Source organism: Balaenoptera physalus, assembly GCF_965194825.1.
Source record: "Balaenoptera physalus genome assembly, chromosome: 17".
In the NCBI taxonomy this organism is placed as follows: Eukaryota; Metazoa; Chordata; class Mammalia; order Artiodactyla; family Balaenopteridae; genus Balaenoptera; species Balaenoptera physalus.
This window is the reverse complement of record NC_138895.1, coordinates 44,357,280-44,375,673: the sequence shown is the minus strand read 5'-3', so window position 1 is coordinate 44,375,673 and position 18,394 is coordinate 44,357,280. Positions and strand designations below refer to the sequence as shown.

Sequence of the window (18,394 nt, the reverse complement as noted above, 5' to 3'; positions counted from 1 at the left end):
CACAGGAAGCAAAGTTCTCCCAATACTCTCATGGCCTGTAAGTTCCTACAGCTGAGAAGGTTTAAATTCATTCTCTGATCTGGCTAGCACACCAGTGGGGTTTAAATCCAGTTTGACAGCAAAACTTAAGATCCATCTAAAGCTGGTAATGAACCCACATCGGTAATGTGTGCACATGGTCAGAAGTCTGCCATTAAAATATCTCCCCTATCAAACAGGGAGGCATCACAGAGAGTGTTTATGGAAATGCTTGGGAGTTCCCACACCTTAATGAGTCATTTGTAAATCACCTATTCTATATTTTGACACCTTCTGATGTTCTATTCCTCCCATATTTATATTTTCAGTACTCCTAGGACATTTCCTAATGAGTCACTTTCTCCACAACTAAATAGGCCTCAACATCTCTCTTATGGGCAAACATGTCAGAAGTTTCTGTTCACTTCAGGCACCAAGCAATCTCATGCAATTCACTGCAGTGATTTACAAACTTAAATAGGTCTACTTGTGATCACAAACAGAGATACCACCATTTCATACTTCTCCCCAGTTATTTCCTTTGCTTTAAAGTAGGAGCTGATAGAACATACTTAAAATTATCTCAGTAAAAACCTTGTGAACTCTTTTAAAGCTTATGATTTTTTCCTTTGGAAGTTTTCCAGTGAGGATGGACAGTTCAGAGAGGCTAAAATCAGAATCGCAGACACAAACAGCACAAACATATGAGGTACCTAAAGTCATAGTGACTAAGGATACAAATATTTCATTAAATGTTAATCCCAACATCCAAGCTTGCTTTAAAATACAATCTTCTTTAACAAATGACCTAATATTTAAAAATGGATACCCAAAAGGTTTAGTAAAGTTACTAAAATATAACAGGAGTTAAATATCACAATATGAATAAAAACACATTAAAAGGCTCAAATGGAATAGTATTCAAGTACTTACCAAGTGCCACTTTCAAATTTGTAATTTACTCTTTCTGGATCTGAAAACCTGTGATCTAAAATGAGAACATACAAGTCATCGTCTTAGCCATCAGGGAGACAAAGCTGAGGGGGCGGGTGGTGGTGATTCAGAAGTATAGGCGAGGGAAAGTGGATGGGATCAGATACTAGGCCCGCATTGTTACAACACCAATACTTACTATAAGGGTCTGAAATCATTGCTAAAATTATATTTCCCATATCTTCAACTTGACAGGATCCATACCGGGAGGCTGAACTATTCTTCTCAAAATTTAAACCTGGGAGATTAAGTTAAGGAAACATTTTGGGGAGGTAAAATGAGGTTGCTTTTACCCCAAATTAAACTCTCATGGAGCCAAGAAGCCAAGTAAAATGCATCTAGATTGACAATTCTTTGAAATCTCAAAATAGCTGCTTCCCATCAGTCTGGACTTCACCCAGGCTTCCTGAAGTGTCCAATTGCCCTATTGGGCTAAGATGGCCAAAGGATGTCCTGAGGATTACCAGGAATAATAATAATAATACCAGGAATAAAATGTTTATTGAGTGGTAGCAAATGCATGACTACTGAGCACTTTAGCATCAAACCATGAAGCGTACAACAAAGTTAACAGAATCCCTATCCTGTCTTTACAACACACACAAGGCAATTACCATGCTGACCTAAAGATACAGTTACATCCTTCAAGACCACAAGGTATTAAATGACTTTTTTAAGCCTAGTGTTCAGAACACTTCAGATTACTGAAGACGTATCTATGACTCCATTTTTATTCAGAACTCCCTTCTAGAAGATTTTTGGAACCCCATAACACAGCCATCTTGGATGGCAGCAAATGCTTGTCCTTTTAGAGTAGATGTGTAGAAACGGTTCAAGCACTCAGAGCCAACAATGGCCAATGTAGCTTTTGATTAAGTGAGTACACTGTTTGGGTAAGCCAGGAAACATGGCTTTTCAAGAAATGCATGGCTCAAGTTGGGTTTGAGGGTGCAACCAGAAGAGATTTCCATCAAGTTTTGCATAAGTTTTATAATGTAGTACAATGCACATAACAAATATTACTATGGGACTCTATCTTTTCTCGAGTTTAAAATGAAAACAGCCATCTGAGTGGTGGTTATTAAGATGTTTGCCTTATTTTATAAAAATGTTTCCTGACTGGTATTTTGTAACAAGGGTAATAAATGAAGACAAGTATTAAGAAAAAGTCGGTAGGTACTATTTTACTGCAAACAAAGAGGATACGATATAAAAACAACTCAGAGATTTCTCCCCACCAAGAATTATAGCCAGTCTTCTGAATGAGTAATATTCTATTCTATTCTCAATTCAAAATTCCTTTCTATTTCATCCCCACAGCTTCCTCTTGTCTTTCTCCAGTAAAGAGACATGCTAAGCAAATTCATTTTTGTGTCGTCTCTCAACCGGTTACATTTCTTTGTAGTTAAATATGCTACATGTAGAAAGGCAGCCATATGTTCCTTGGCAAATTACTTAACCCCACTAAACTTCAGCTTATCTGTAAAGCCAAAGCTGTGATAATCTTTACCTCCCTGGGCTCTTGTGAAGATTAAATGAGATAAAACAAGCCCAGGACACAACGCAGGCATTTAATACGTGATGCTCTCCCCGCTCTTCCTAGAACCCTCAGGTGACCAACTTTCATAACTTATGATAATCACACTTTAAGAGGGTCACATTTATGACTAAAAAATCTGAACTCACCAGATGCCTATTTGTATGCTCACAGGATAATCATCAAGCTAAAATGGTGGATAATTTCTGCATTTCCCCCTGCAATCCCGCCCTTTACATCAATCATCTAGTGATGAAATAAATCTGCTGCCCACTGAGGGATTAGAAAATCTATCCCAGGAGATGTTCAAGCAACAGAGCAATGACCACTGACTGGGGTCATTAAAATGATTTTCCTTGGAAAGCTGTACTATAAAGTATTTATTAATTCAGCGCCATTTTCAAAGAACATAATGATAGGACAGAAAAACTAGAGCCAAAGGATGAAGATGCTTTAGGGAGACAACTGCCCTAAGTTTTCTGGGGAGATGGGAGGAACTTTATGGATCCTTACAGAACTAAGAAAGAAGAGCTGTGACTAGCTATAGTTTATCATGTAAACTCTGCCACCAAATGTCTGGAACCCTGCAATTCTAATAACACTTTCAGCCTTGTAAGGGCGTACAATGAAATAAAGAGAAACATATCCAAGAAATGGAGACCAATGCCATCGTATAAGCCAGTGTTTCTCAACCTCAGCATTAGTGGCACATAGGGCAGATAATTCTTTGTTGGGGGGTGGGGCGGTGTCCTGTGTACTATAGGATTTTTAGTAGCATGCTGACCTCTACCTACCTCCAGGAATAACAATTAAAAATGTCTCCAGGCATGGCCAGATGTCCCCAGGTGGGCAAAACCCAGCCCAGGTTGAGAACCGCAGGTATAAGCCGACAGCTCCCAAGAGGGGCAACTTAACCCCTTACCATCTATTGATTCAGAGAAAACTTTTACATGTAGGAGACCATTACTAGACAGAAATTTTGAAGAAATCTGACCAAGGAAACACTGCGTAAGGACCAACCTGATGCTGTGGCAAAACCCCTATCAGCAGAGACAAACACACACACACACACACACACACGCATACCCTACACCGTAAGGAACATGGATGAAAACACAGCAAGAGTCAACCCTTGAGCCTCACCCTATTTTTGTGCAGCCCAGAGAAAAGTATGGCTTTTACATTTTTTTAAAGGATTGTAAAAAAAGAATGAGCAGAGACTGTACGTGGCCTGCAAAAAACTAAAACATTGACTCTGTAGCCCTTTACTGAAAAAGTTTGCTGACTTCTGACCTAGAGGAATGAAAATTGCCAAAAATAGAGAATGCCACAGCAATGTTCGCCACATCGTAACCTTCTATCCCAAAACAGAATCTTGGGGGTAAAATTAAGCTTTGAAGGAACTGGAAACTATATTCAATTCAAACCAGTTTTTTCTCCTCTATCAATGACAAGAGGCATAAGCCTTCTCACCTTTGCTCAGGTAATTCCCCTATAAAACCCTCGTATCTTCTTAATCCCATAACCAAATTAGACCATGGATCACTCCCACTCAGCACCAAAGCCTTCCCTAACTGCTCTAGGTCACAACCATCAAGTTAAGAGTTGATTAGATACTATTCCTATAAAATATTACTCTCTTCAACTGTATTATGCATTTCCTGAGCACAGGTCCGCTTTCCTCTCATCTCTTTCCATCTACCACAGCACCTATTACTTCTAAGACTCTACTGACATAAATGATGGCATTTACTACACACCATTTTGTGCCAAACACTGTCTATTTCCTCCTATTTTTGCAGTAGCCCTGCCAGGTAGATAACAGTAAAACCAAACAGATGAAGAAACTAGGATTGAGAGAAGTTCTGTAACTCATTCAAGTTTCCCAGCTCTGATTTGACAATGTGTCTGTAATTCCCTGAACCAAGATAAGAAGCTTTGCTTAATTTGTTTTGTTTTGAGCAATAGTTTGTGAGAAGCTTTCTACATGTATGATATGAAAGCCAAGTGAAAAAGGTAGCTCAAAAGCAACAACGTAAAGTATCCTGTCTGTGTAGAATAGATTTGTAGCTGAAGAATTATTTTTACTGAATTCTACTTTTTAAATTAAGAATATGTTCTAGACATTTGGCTAACTTGGTCCCACGTAACACGTCCCAACATGTTTCCCTTCAAGTCATCACACACCAGGAAGATCAGCAGCTCTAAGCTCCCAGCAACTTTTAAAAGTCACCCAACCTCCTGCATGCCCAAACCGCCCACCCACTCACTCACACCACTGTCTTCGGAAGATTCATTCAGTTTTTCATAATTCTTACCAGAATGCAGCATGAACAACAAATAAACGGAAGTGAGAAAAAACTTTTAGTACCAATTCTTTCTCCTATCAATTTATAATTATATATTGAATTACTTGCTGCACGTCTGATCTTGAGAGAAGGAAAGACAAGTCTGTGCCTCCTGATTTATGGTTGTCATGCAACTTAGTCATTCTGCCCTTGAGGCAGCCACAACAGCACCAACAGGCTTAGCCAGCTTTGCAAATGAGAAACGCCATGAGGAAACGAGGAAGAGTAAAGCCAGACATGGTGGGAACAAAATGAGCATGTCAGGATACAACTGAGCAAATTGCTGCATTTACACAGAACTTACAGAAGTCCAGAGACTTCGCCTATAGTTGAACAGAAGGAACGTTTCCTTAGTGCCACAAAGTCCATCAATATTAACTTATCCATTCAAAAGAAGTTACCTTTTCTGACTGTGGAAAATGGACACATTTGGTTTCAGAACACTCAATTTTCCCTAGTAAAACCTCTCTTTAAAACTAAGTTCTTAGTTTCTATCTAAAAGAAGCACACGTAGGGGACTTCCCTGGTGGTCCAGTGGTTAAGAATCCACCTTCCAGTGCAGAGGATGCAGGTTCAATCCCTGGTTGTGGGGACTAAGATCCCACAAGCCGCGGGGCAACTGAGCCCACACGCCGTAACTACTGAGCCCTCGAGCCACAACTAGGGAGCCCGTGTGCCGCAACTACTGAGCCCGCACACTCTGGAGCCCACGCACCATAACTAGAGAGAAGCCTGTACACCGCAACTAGAGAAGATCCCACATGCCACAACTAAGACTCGACATGGCCAAAATAAATAAATAAATAAAAATTTAAAAATAAATAAAAATAAAAGAAGCACACATATAAAATAAATACATTGTGGAGCAATTAAGTTTAAACTATGTTAAAATTGCATCCCAATTCAAAATTCCAACTCAAAGCCATTTTTCATTACCAATAAACACCGCCCCCCCCCCCCCCAGGACAACAAGTTTGTTTCTTCCCCTTCTACTCTGTTTACTCTTTTATAAGAGTAACATAACTGCCCATATTGCCAGACATTTTTCAATAAAATTCCTATGCTAAAGGAACAAAGGAATAGCAAGCATAAAATATCATGAGAAAAGTTGAAATCGTGCTCCAACTAAGAACTGAATTTCCTACAATTATGTGAAGGAGAAAACAGAAAGTGATAAATTACCCTTATAGGAGTTGTATAATTTAAAAAAACAGGTTCTAGGGACTTCTGTGGTGGTCCAGTGGTTAGGACTCCATGCTTCCACTGCAGGGGGCAGGGGTATGACCCCTAGTAGGGGAACTAAGATCCCTCAAACCTGCCACATGGCCAAATAAATAAAATACAAAAATAAAAAACAGGTTCTATAAATAACCTGCTATATTTTTAAAATGAGCTTTGAAAGAAGCAAATCAAGAATGCCAGTGTAAAAGAATGTAACTAAGAGCCAAAGCAACAAAAACTTTCTTTATACCAGTAATAAATGCTGGGGAATCTAAAACCATAGTTTTAACTCTATTCCTCAGAAGCTTACTCTTTCCAAGAGGGGGAAAAACAAACAAAAAAAGCGAGATCTATCCTAACAAATATTACTTCAGGAGGTATTATTGTTAACAAAGCGCAAAACTGACAAGTCAGTTATACCTTCGAAGAAATAAGGTAGAAGTAGGAACTAATGTAAAAAAAAAAAAAGATAAAAATTTCTACTTTAGAAAAAGACATTTATATGGCATAAATAAATTAGGAAAGGGAGACTCCATGATAATGTCTTCCAAAGCCTTCTAAAACAAAAAAACTATCCTGGAATTCCCAAACTCACATTTTAAAAGTAAATTATTTTATAATCAAAATAAACCACACAAAATTAACATAACAACTCTGAGTGCTGGCCAAGAATATACAGTATTTCTAGTCACCTAACGTATTACAGACCACATACCAGAGTATTCGCCAGTTTGGCTCACATCATACCAATGTGGTGCCAAAGATAATTTCTTCCCCCCTCCAGCCAACAAGGTCAACTACTAACCCAACTTAACTGTACACTTGGTGATAGTTAAAATCCCTTTCATACGCAGAAAGGTGCCAAGGAGGATTCAGCATCTGCCTCCATTTTTTAAGAAGAGCAATGACAGTTTTGCGACTGCAAAGGCCCAGTTCAACTAGTCATAACAAATAAGCACATAAGTGCAGAATGAACCACACTTGCACACACTATTTTTACAAATGGAGAAGCTAAACCCTGAAAGCTTACCTGTACTAACATGTAGCTGATGTTTTAAAAGGTCTATAACCAGTCTCATGAAAGATTAGAAGAAAAATTTTTAGGTGTAAGATAGTTTAGATAAGGTCTTAAATCAATAAGGAAGTCCTTTCAGAGTCTTTGGCAGATGGCTTTCTTCTTTGGAGACATGCTACAACCCAGTCAACACTGGACAGCACACAGTAGGGCAGGCAGTGGCTGAGTGGTTGCATGTACTAGCTCATTATTCCTTGCAATAGTTATGCCCATTTTAAGATAGGAAAACTGGGGCTGAGAAGTACAGTAAATTCATCCCCAGTAAATCTGACTCCAGAGCTCGTGTTCTTAACCACTCTGCTAGTAAGGCTATTATCTCCATCTTTAATATATGGGAAAAAATTGCCCTCGTCACTGTGTCAGTAGCACGCCCACAGAAGCACATATCGTATACCCCCACCAAGAAGTGGTGAAACACAAACACAGGGAAAGACACACACACCCCTACTAACACTTGGATGGGTAGACAAGAGTGGTTTAGTGATTTTTTTTTTTTTGCCCTGTTAATGGAAAGCTGCACTAGTGAAACGGCATATGCTTATAATATCAAACAGCACATATGGATGCAATACCCTAAAACTTTGAAATTTTACAAAATTAACTTCCCTTTTCTCCTGAATATTTAGTCTCAGGAAACACAGACTATAAATTTATAAAGGGAGATAATCTATTTAAATAGCCAACCCCACCCTCAAATAATCTTTATAAATTCTAGAACATTATCCCCTAGTTAACAAGCAGACTGTCTGCACTCAGACTCAGGTTCAAATGCTGACACTTCTAACTTAAGATAAAATCTCTAAGCCTCAGTTTTCCTAGCTATGAAAAGGGGGCAATACCTCCTCCACTGGGCTCTTGGGAGGCTACTGATGGGATAAATAGTAAGCACCCAGTTGACAGATAGTTCTCTTCTTTCACCTGCTCTCCGGAGAAGGCCATACTTCATTTAAAATGAGTTCTTAGTAAAGGCTTGGCAAAATGAAATAAACACAACGGTAGAGGTCTTGATTAAGGAGAATAAATCAGCTCATGAGTTACAAAGCTAACAAAAAATAGGTTAAGAAACCAGGAGGAAGTAATTCCATCCAATACTGTGGGGGAAATAGGTTTGTTTTTTTAAAAAAACAGATAAGTCATTATACAAATAGCCTCATAATCAAAATGTACTTTCAGCAGGGGACAACTAGCATTAATTTCCCCAAGGGATCTATGATAAATTTCTTCCTTTAAAAAAAAAAAAAATCACATGGGCCCCAATTCCTATCATCACACCCTCACCATCTCACATGATTAAGTAAAAAGCTTACAAAATGCCACCCACAGTTCACCTGCTAAATGAGGTCTTCTTTCCAGCTAGGACTGCATAACTCAAAGCAGGTAACAAAACTGCAGCAGGAATAACTCAGAGAGGATCAACACTAACACCAGAAATGGTTTTAGAACCAACACAAAGACAAAAGAGGAAAATATGTGCTAAAATATGAACCAAGACTGCATTCAAGAAATGCCTAAACCTTTTCTTTTATCAAAGTGGTCGTACTGCTTCATTTACATAGCACCCACGGTTCACAAAACTTTCACTGGGGACTACCTGAGATAAAAGTGAGGCTTGGAGAAGGCCAGTAACTTTCCCAAGGAAGCAAAGCTGCAAATTCTCTTACTTGTTCCTTTCTGAGGGTTGGCAAGAGCCTCTCTCCCTCCCCCGCTGATTACCTGGTGGAACAGGTAATCCCTCTGGAGCAAATGACTCTCCATCTACTTGGCAAAACCATCAAGGATGCGTAATGAGTATCTTTATGTTTCCAAATCCAGTGCCATTTCCATATTAGAAAGGAAAATGTTTAGTCGTCTGAGAATTGGACAGCTCTTTAGTTCAGACATTGTAGAAATCCTCTGCACAGTCAAATTTGGTATGACTGTCTTTGACCTGAGGAATTAGTTTGATGGCCTAGTCAGGGAAATAATGAATCCTCTGACTAGGAGTCATAAAGTAATTGATCACAGCAGCAACATAAAACAAAAACCACAGATAGAAAAGCGTAATAACATTTCTTACCTGTTAAATGGGAAAGAAGTATGCAAATAAAACACTAATAAAAACATTTAAGATTAAAATCCACTTTTGGGGGAATTCCCTGGCAGTCTAGTGGTTAGGACTCCACTCTTGCACTGCAGGGGCCATGGGATCCGTCCCTGGTCGGGGAACTAAGATCCCTACGTTCTATGCAGTGCGGCCAAAAACAAAAAAATAAAACAAAAACAAAAATCCACTTTTTGATTGGCAATAAAACTATAAAAGCTAAGACTTCCAATGTAAGTCCAAAGAAACTAGGCTAACATTAGGCTATTTTAAAATAAACAGAAAAATTCCCTAATTTTTCAATGAATGCATTACTTAATGGTCATGAGATCCTTCCTCAAATGTCAGGTGTTATATGGCTGAAATGAAGCCCAGCTTAGCTTTATTCACAATTCACCTGTTTACTGTAGTCAAATATTTCTGATTTTCATCTCCATGGTACTTGGAAAAAAAACTGCCAACAAATAGTTATAGAGCTAGGATAAAAAGGAATGACAGAAAAAATCAGCATAGCATCTTACCCATTCACCTTAGGTCACCTTTAAGGTCAGATAATGCAAAAACTATATAGAAGTATATAGTACTTTAAAAAAGTACGTATATATTGTGTAGATAATACAGCATAGAGCAAGGAAAAAGCCCAGGTTACCATACTGAAGATGTTTACTAATAACCTCAAATCTTATATATGTGAAGCTCTTAAGAAGAAACCAAGGAGAAAAAAAATAGGTAAGCTTTTAACAAGCTTTCTCTGAACTGTGAACACACTGAGAAAACTGAAATACCTAAATATAAGAACCTCTTATTTGTAGCTATGGAAATTTTTACTAATATCTGACCTACAGTTACTAGGGAAAGATTTTCTTTGCTAAAAGAGAAAACAGCAGTCAGGGATAAACAGTTCTTAATATACTGTCTTTCCTACTCAAGTTGTCTTTTTCTAAATTAAGATAACTTATTACACTTTCCCTTCAATATCTACTAATACTTTGCCAGAATTTTTTGTTCTCTATTTTGTACCAGCACATTAAATGGTTTAGCATTTGCTATAGATGGGATTGTGTCCCTTCCCAAAATTCATGTGTTTAAGCCCTAACCCCCAATGTGACTGTATCTGGGGATAGAGTATTTAGGAGGCAATTAAAGTTAAAAGAGGCCATAAGGAAGGGGCCCTAATCTGTTAGGTCTGTGGCCTTATAAAGAGAGGAAAAGAAAGATATCTCTCCCAACACTCCTAGCCACGCCACTCCCCCTACCTGCCATTTGAGACACAGGGAAGAGGCAGCTATCTGAAAGCCAGAAAGAGCCCTCACCAGAAGTCAACCATGCTGCCACCCTGATCTTGGACTTCCCATACTCCAGAACTGTGAGAAAATAAATATCTGTTGCTAATAAACCACACAGTCTATGGTATTTGTTATGGCAGCCTGAGCTAATTCATACAGCATTTAAACCAACAAAACACATAGCAACTTTTTCTACTGTCCCAACCTTCTAATGAAACTCTTGTAAGAATTCACTCAAATGAGCTTATTCTACCCTTCTCCCGGCACTGCTGGGAGCTAAACCAGTAATTAACTAGTAGCTAAATCAGCTACACCAAAATTCTAGCTACCTACTTCCAAGAAGAAGGCAAATAAAATGGGTTTGATCTGTTTACAAATGGTTAGGAAAAATATCCAAACAATCTTTTTCATCAAGAAATTTTGAAATAAAACAAAAATCAAGCTTTAGCTCCTGAAACTGGATGAGAAATTTTTAGAATGAACATCTATACCCCCACGTTCATGAAAATAACTTGAATCTGACTTCATGATGATTCTCATAGTGGCTTTGGGCGAGTCCCCAACCCTTCTATTACTCAGTGTTACATCTGATATGTTAGCACATGACTCTTATTAGTTAGCACTTTAAAGACTTACTGGATGAAAGATGATGGGTCATTCATGACAAGATTTGTGATTATAAAATTTACTTTTACAATACATAATGCATCAGATATATTATCTTGGTTATGAAAGAATTTGGGGTAAAATCTCAGCTTCATTTTATCATCTCAAAAGATGGCTTGTAATAATTACCACAATCTACATGTATTTGACAAACCCAGAGGTTAAAAGGGGTGCCAATGAACAGCTGTTTGTCAAGAGTATACATCCAAACTTTAAAAAATTCTTATCCATTCAAAAGAAGATGAAATAGGGCTTCCCTGGTGGCGCAGTGGTTGGGAGTCTGCCTGCCAGTGCAGGGGACACGGGTTCGAGCCCTGGTCTGGGAGGATCCCGCATGCCGCGGAGCGGCTGGGCCCGTGAGCCACGATTGCTGAGCCTGCGCGTCTGGAGCCTGTGCTCCGCAGCGGGGGAGGCCGCGATAGTGAGGGGCCCGCGCACCGCGGTGGTGAGTGGCCCCCGCTTGCCGCAATTAGAGAGGGCCCTTGCACAGAAACGAAGACCCAACACAGCCATAAATAAATAAATAAAACTAAATTAAATTAAAAAAAAAAAAAAAAAAAAAAAAAAAAAAAAGAAGATGAAATAAACCCTAAAACCAAGATAATCAGAACAAGCGGCCTTAGAATTGGCAAAGAATGTGGTCTTCACATTCATCAATTCGTCATCAACTGAAAAAACAAAACAAAACCACTCTCATAATCCAAAATTGAATTCTATTTTAGATGTGTTCACCTAACAAAAATCCATGTCTAAATCCATCTAAATCACTATTCAAATTCAGTAAATTATAACTACTTTGAAAGATGCCAGTAATTACACCATTTTTCCTAGCACAGTAGACAAATTTTGGACAAGTCAATTTTCATACACTGTCAAAGTTAAAAATGTTTTAAAGTTTCTTGAATTGCCATTTTTTTCTGGAGCTGTCTTTTCAAATGATTCCTGGGTCATCACTTAAAGGATACACTCTGTCATTGCTGCAACATCCAGTTTATCAACATCAGGTGAACCAGGGCAACACTTCTTAAACTCTTTCCGAAGATCAAAAAAGGAATAGAAGCATTCAGGCAATAATACATTCTGAGGAAGGACAAGGTAGACACTGTTAACTAGATAAATTTAGTTCAGTGATTCCCTAACAATTAGGAACCTAAGAATTGAATGTAAGTATATTTTACCACAATTTAAAAAAATATTTTTAAATTAAACATTAGAGTGTCTTCATTTTCTGTTACAGTATTACATCCTACATAAAAGTCTCATGGAAAAAAAGTTCATATTATTCTAAGGCAATAGAGTATATGTTTGTGCTCCGTTATGTATTCCATTCAAAACAATTCTGAAGCTATAAAACATTTGGGCTATTATATTTTCTGTTTGATAACATTATGTACTTTGTCTAGCCATAATTATTTTAGACCATCTGTATTTTCACGTAGCAATATTAGCCCTCTCAGTTTTCATACAGATTCATATGTTTACAATATATATCTAGACATAGGATTCTATGTGTTTATCAAAATTTAGTTTTCTATTAAAACCTAGTAGTTTAAAATACTGGGTTCTAATAATACATATTCTGTGTATTAAAATTAGATTAAGATAGTAAATTCCTGATTACCTGAAGAGGATTATTTTTGTGCCAAATTATAGTCCCACATTAGTTTTCCTGACCATTATTATTTTGGCTAAACCTGAGAACTCAAATTACACTTAAAAAAAATATATCACAAATCTCAACGGCAAAGGAGAAATTGTTACCAGTCGTTCTTAGCTATTAGCATCACTCTTGTGGTAATTAAACAAAGCTCAACTGTCAGAGCAAATATTATACTATTGTGCCACTTTTTTTTTTCCTGAAAAAAAAAATCCTCATTGAATAATTTTCAAAGTTTAATTTTGTTACACTGAATTTAGATTTTTTTAAAAATTTCAAGATAATTTGTATTCACTTATGGGGAATTTGTACATTATAAAGTCAAGGAAATAAATACTTTTTAATGTTTGTGACCCATAATATTTATGTAATTATGTCTCTATCTAAATTTCCTTTATTGGATTCTATTAGATGTGACCTACTCATGCTATATTTGAAATAGGTATCACTACATCATGGTGACATTTTCCAAAACAGTTACCAAAAGAATTGTGAATCTTCAAGATTACCTACAAAAATGCTTATGTAAAAGCTGTTTATAATGACAATAACTCAAATGTCCAACAATAAATGTTTGGTTTCAATAGGTATATCCATTTAAAATACTGAATATTTTATTTACTGCTTACAAAAGATACTGATGTTATATTAAATTTAAAGTAGGCTAAAAGGTTTGTGTAGTATGAATGCTCCTTGTAAAAGTAAGGCTTTTGTACAAAACTCTGAAAGAATACATTCAACTATGTTCACATTCAAAAAACCACTTTAATGTTTTCTGACTGGAAGGATTATTTTCTTTTATGTTTTACCATTTCCTTATTTTTCTATAATGAACAGAATTATTTTCATAATGATACTAAATTAATTGTTTTAGTTTTCTTTATCAAAATCCTAATAGAAGTGGCTCAGGAAAATGTCTCAATTTTTCTCTGGAGGTTTTCCCACATCCAAAGCAGTGTACCTAAAATAACAAAAATAGCTGTTTTCCTCCAGCCCAATAGGGAAGAATTAAGTTTTATCCCTTATATGAGTTTGAGGGGAAAAAAAATTCTCATATATATCTATTTCTGGATTAAGGGTATAGCAATTTGTCTAGCATTTAATTAATAAAAAATACTCCCCCCTTTTAATCAAATAATTACTAAGGTTGCTGTAAAAGGGAGTGTTTTCTTCAAGCCTCCAGATATAGGAACTTGAGTTTCTCCTTCAAACTTTTAAAGTTGTCATTATACATTTAGTTCATTTCTTCCCTTTTCCCTATTGGAGTAAAAAGAAAGAAAATCTGCACTGACTACTCACTTATGACATCAATTGCCAGTCTAAACTTTTCATTGCAAGACTTACCTCACAAAGTTTCCTTAAAAATATTTTACTTCCATCTTTTCAAGTTCAGTATCTGCCTACCACAATAAAAAGTTACAGCTCTAATTAATTAAGTTGATAAGATCAACTATATTAGCAATGATTGATTACACTGGGTCTGCTGTCTGTGCTCACCATTTTTTCTCAGCCCCTCAGTATTCTTCCCAGAGAGAGAAATCACATCTACAGTAAGCTAGTATTTTTCTCATTTCATACTCTTTTCCATACCAGAAAGATAAGTAAAGGTAAAAGATGGGGGTGACCCTATTGTTTTGATACAAAATTCAATCAGTTTTGAACATTTACTTTAAGTCAGACAAAGTACAGAATGCTATAATTAACATTTCACTAGTTATATGGTTAAGTCAGAGTACAAAACTTTTTAACGAAATTATTAGAATTGCAATTTAAAAGTTTTAGTTGGATTTTTCTTTGCTCTTTCCTTTCTAGGGTAAGGCACACAGATGGGAATATTACAATGTATTAAAATACAGTTCAACTTACTTGTAGTTATTTTAAATGTCAAAAATTCAGCTAATATGCTCTGGAAAAGGGAGAATGTCAAGCATCTCAAAAACTTGACATAAACAAAAAGGAAACTTTTATTAAGTCACCAAAGGGTATCTATAAAATGACTGTAATCTCAAACATCTCTTTGAAAGTGTTGTGACATTTTTATTGTGGTAAAATATACATAACACAATATTTACCATTTTAACAATTTGTAAGTGTACAATTCAGTGGCATTAAGTACATCCACACTGTTGTGCAACCATCACCACCATCCCTTTGTTATCTCCTCAAACTGAAATTCTGTACCCATGAAATACTAACTCCTCATATGCATATTTTTAAAATGGAGAAACTTGGATAAACCATTTTTTAAGCCTCCAGTCACCCCTAAGGTCCAATCGTTTTTTCGAGAAGCCAGCACTCTTACCTTCTTGGAAGCCTCAGGATGCAGGATTTGCCTGACATGAAGCTGCCCATCAGTACAGAGACAGAAGGAGGTTCCTACCCCAATATTCAGTTCATTGCTCACTGACTGGTTAAACTGAAAAGAACAAAACACACCCAGGGATGCAATGGATGCAGGATTTACAAACTCTGAAAAGTGGCCCCACTTGCTTATAACCTGAGAAAACCACGCTAACTGCTGTGAAGAACACCGCTGCTGGAGGCAACATTAGAAAGACTCCGTTCCCACAAACTGTCTAGCTTCCTTTATATAGGGTAGCTTTCCAGTCAATCCTCAGTTTACGCACAGGAGAATTTAGTAAATGCATTCTTCCTCCCGTTCAACACCCACCGCCTTCTATTTTTGTGATAAATGCATTCGAGACTTTTAAGTCAGAGGTCTCATTTCATCAGCAAGTTGCCTTCTGATTACATCATTCTCTGGTGTTACTTTTTTTTATGTTAGGATGTTCTAGACTTAAGAAAGATGTCAGTTTCTGATACGAATGTGGGTAATGTGTATACAGACCTCTGGAAAATCTAGTAATACGTTTCCTGTAACACACCCCAGAAATGATAACTTTCCCCTATAATTCGCAACTCCTGTGCTAGGGCAGAAGCCGTGAGAGCGCCGGACACTCACCTGTGCACAGGTGTTTAGCGCCCCGCCCTATCCGCGATCCAGTACCCGTCGGCACCCTGGAGCAGCCGGTTTTTAGGTCACCTCAATCCCAGTAAGGGGATTCCACTACTTTCACGGTGACCCAAGGAGCAGCCTCACATGTCCGGGTCTGCAAACCCTCCCGGCGCTAGGACCAAGGCCACTAAAGAAGTAAGCGGAACCGGAACCGGGCCTTTGGGAGTTCAGGAGCCTAAACCCAAGCAGGCACCTTCAGGTTCCCACCCAGCTGGGGCCGCCTCCACCACGCCACAGCTCGTCTACACCACAGCGCCCCCTGTCCCAGGGCTGAGCTGCAGACCCAAACCCGGCAGAGGACTGGCGTGTCTGGGGTCTGGGTCTGGGTCTGGGTCTGGGCCTGGAGCTGGAGCGCTAGGATTCAAACTCCGCTCATCACTCGATTGGTAAAACTCGGCCGGTTCTCTGGCCCCAGGAATAATTCAGGAAGCAACTCGAAAGCTAGCAAGTTTTGGCCCAAAGACCCTGGGGGCTGGGAGGCGAAAAGGAGCGGCGACCTCCTCCCAGAAAGTCCACCAGGGGCTGCAAGCCCGGCTCTCGCCCCCTCGCTCCGGGGACACGCGTGGACCGCCCGTCGAGGGCGTGGGACCTGATAGGGTTGGGCTGGCTTGGAGGGACGCCCGGTTAGCTAAGATGGGGTGGGCGGCGCGGCCCAGGGCTGTCACCTGTCGGAGGGCTTGGTCCAGCTGCGGCGCCGAGGACAGGCTCTCGGCGTCGATCTTAGTTTCTTCTTTACAATCCTCCGTCAGCTCCAACTGATCCGGTCTAACTAGTACTTCGTGCAACTGTCCCACCTCCGGGGGAAAAAATTAGGGGTCAGTTTTCCCTTCCTCAGTTTGGGAACCTCTACCTTCACTCTCCTTCCTTGCTCCCCTGCTGGGGCGGCCCACACCTCTCGACGGGTCTGGCCTCAGAATCAAAGCTCACTTGTCGCCAGCGGCTCCAGTAGCCGAGAGGTCGTCGCAGCCCAGCCCCCAGCCCCACCCCCACCCGGATCAGGTCCGAAAGGCCCTGGAAGTGAGCACTTGGGCCCCCAGGGATCCCACCCCGCCTTCCCGGGGCGTCCCCCGTCCGGTAGAGGGCATGGCTTGGCGGCCCCCGGCCTCCCCACCTGGGCCAGATTTTGGAGGACTGAAACGGTTCCAAGGCGGTTGGCCAAGAGGTTTGGTTTTATTCTGGATTCTCTAGGCCCCGGGTGCAGCCTCCCAAGTGGGCAAACAAGAGCACTTGTTTACCGACTCCCCAAACTTTTACAAGCTTTTGCCCCACTCCTATCATTTGGATAGAAACGTGGAGAAATACCTTCTTGTTGGCCAGATCCACGACTTTCCATAAGAGCAGGATCAGCTCCTTCTCATCCGAGCCCAGCTTGGCCCCGGTGGCCCCAGCAGTGATTCCAAAAAGCACCACCAAGTAATCCGGAGACGCCGTCATGACGATAGGTGGGGAGGGGGAGAAGGGGGGTCGGGAGGCGGTGAGGTGAGGTGGAAGTGAGAACGAGGAAACCTGTGCTAAAACTTCTTCTAAGAGAAAAAGAAAGAGCGACCACCCCCCCCCTCCTCGCCGCCGCTGGTGCAAAAGGCGGTAACCAACCACCCAAGCCCACACCTGGCCCGAGCTCCACACCCAGGGCAGGAAGGGGGGTGAGAAGGAGGGCGGAGGAGGCCTGCCCTTTTTGTATTCAATTGCCCGTGCGTCTATGCAAAAAGCCTGGAGCAGGGCTGCACCCGCGGGAGGCGCGCGCAATGGCTGAAAGCTTTTCTGTTTTGGGATGTGGCTCTACCTGCCCGCCCCTTCCCCCTCCCCCACGTGGTGCAGGTAGGAGACACCTGGCGGCGCCTGCCCATTGGCTCCTTCAAACCACGACGTGGCAGCGGTGGGGGAGGAGGCCGCCCGGGGGAAGGGGAGGAGGGGTCGGGAGACAATGGCTGGATGATTGGAGAGGGGAGGGCGAGAAGGGAGGAGGGGGAGACGCGAGGGGCGGGGAAGAGGCGGTTGCCACCCAGAGGGTAGCCGAGGCCGCACGGAAAAAGGGTGAGGGGTAAAGGGCGCGCAGGGATGGGTTACTCATTTGGAAGTAGCCGAGCTGTGGGGGTCTTGGAGAAATGCCGGCTGTGGGGAGCGAAGCCGGAGGTCCTAAAGGGTCAAGCGAAAAGGCCTGGCGCGGGGAGGAGAAAGGAGGCCAGAGGTGTGGCTCGGGTGCGGAGCTACCCAGGGCGCGGCGCCCCGAGAGGGCGAACCGCGGAGGGAGGGACCGGCCAACGGCAGCCGGGAGGTGGCGGGAGCACTTGCCAAGCACCGGAAAAGCCTCTCCCGAGCCCAACACACCTTGAAGTGCAAACAGCAGGCGAAACCCTTCGGGCCCTCCCCCTCTCCGGGCGCCCGCTCCTCCGAACCCCGAGGTACTGCCCACCTTGGGGAGTGAAACCCCCGCGCGCGGCTGAGCGGAACTCGCGGGGCTGGACGCCCAGCCACCAAGTGACGCCGGAGGACTCAG

At 40.8% G+C, this 18,394-nt stretch overlaps 1 protein-coding gene and 1 long non-coding RNA gene across 16 annotated transcripts in view; both read right to left on the bottom strand.

Moving 5' to 3' along the window:
- ESRP1 (epithelial splicing regulatory protein 1) overlaps nt 1-18,316 on the bottom strand; it is a 58,998-nt gene extending 40,682 nt beyond the window's left edge. For 2 of the 15 annotated variants that reach the window (XR_014255581.1, XM_082433441.1), the window contains exons 1-6: nt 17,200-18,278; nt 16,563-16,691; nt 15,184-15,297; nt 12,190-12,304; nt 1,151-1,249; nt 952-1,006 (exon numbers count right to left, since the gene is read on the bottom strand). Coding sequence is in view for 13 of the 15 variants with exons in the window: in XM_082433441.1 (XP_082289567.1) it covers nt 952-1,006; nt 1,151-1,249; nt 12,190-12,304; nt 15,184-15,297; nt 16,563-16,691; nt 17,200-17,331 (644 nt within the window). In the remaining 2 variants the exon portion in view is untranslated. Of the gene's footprint in view, nt 1-951; nt 1,007-1,150; nt 1,250-12,189; nt 12,305-15,183; nt 15,298-16,562; nt 16,692-17,199 lie in introns of all 15 variants that reach the window. The other 13 variants (XM_082433439.1, XM_082433442.1, XR_014255582.1 and 10 more) reach the window with 12 other exon arrangements.
- LOC309646798 lies at nt 1,250-12,183 on the bottom strand. The gene is made up of 2 exons (XR_014255584.1): nt 11,813-12,183; nt 1,250-11,476 (listed from the first exon to the last, which is right to left on the bottom strand). It is a non-coding gene; the product is annotated as an uncharacterized lncRNA (long non-coding RNA).
- Nucleotides 18,317-18,394: the final 78 nt, after the last annotated feature.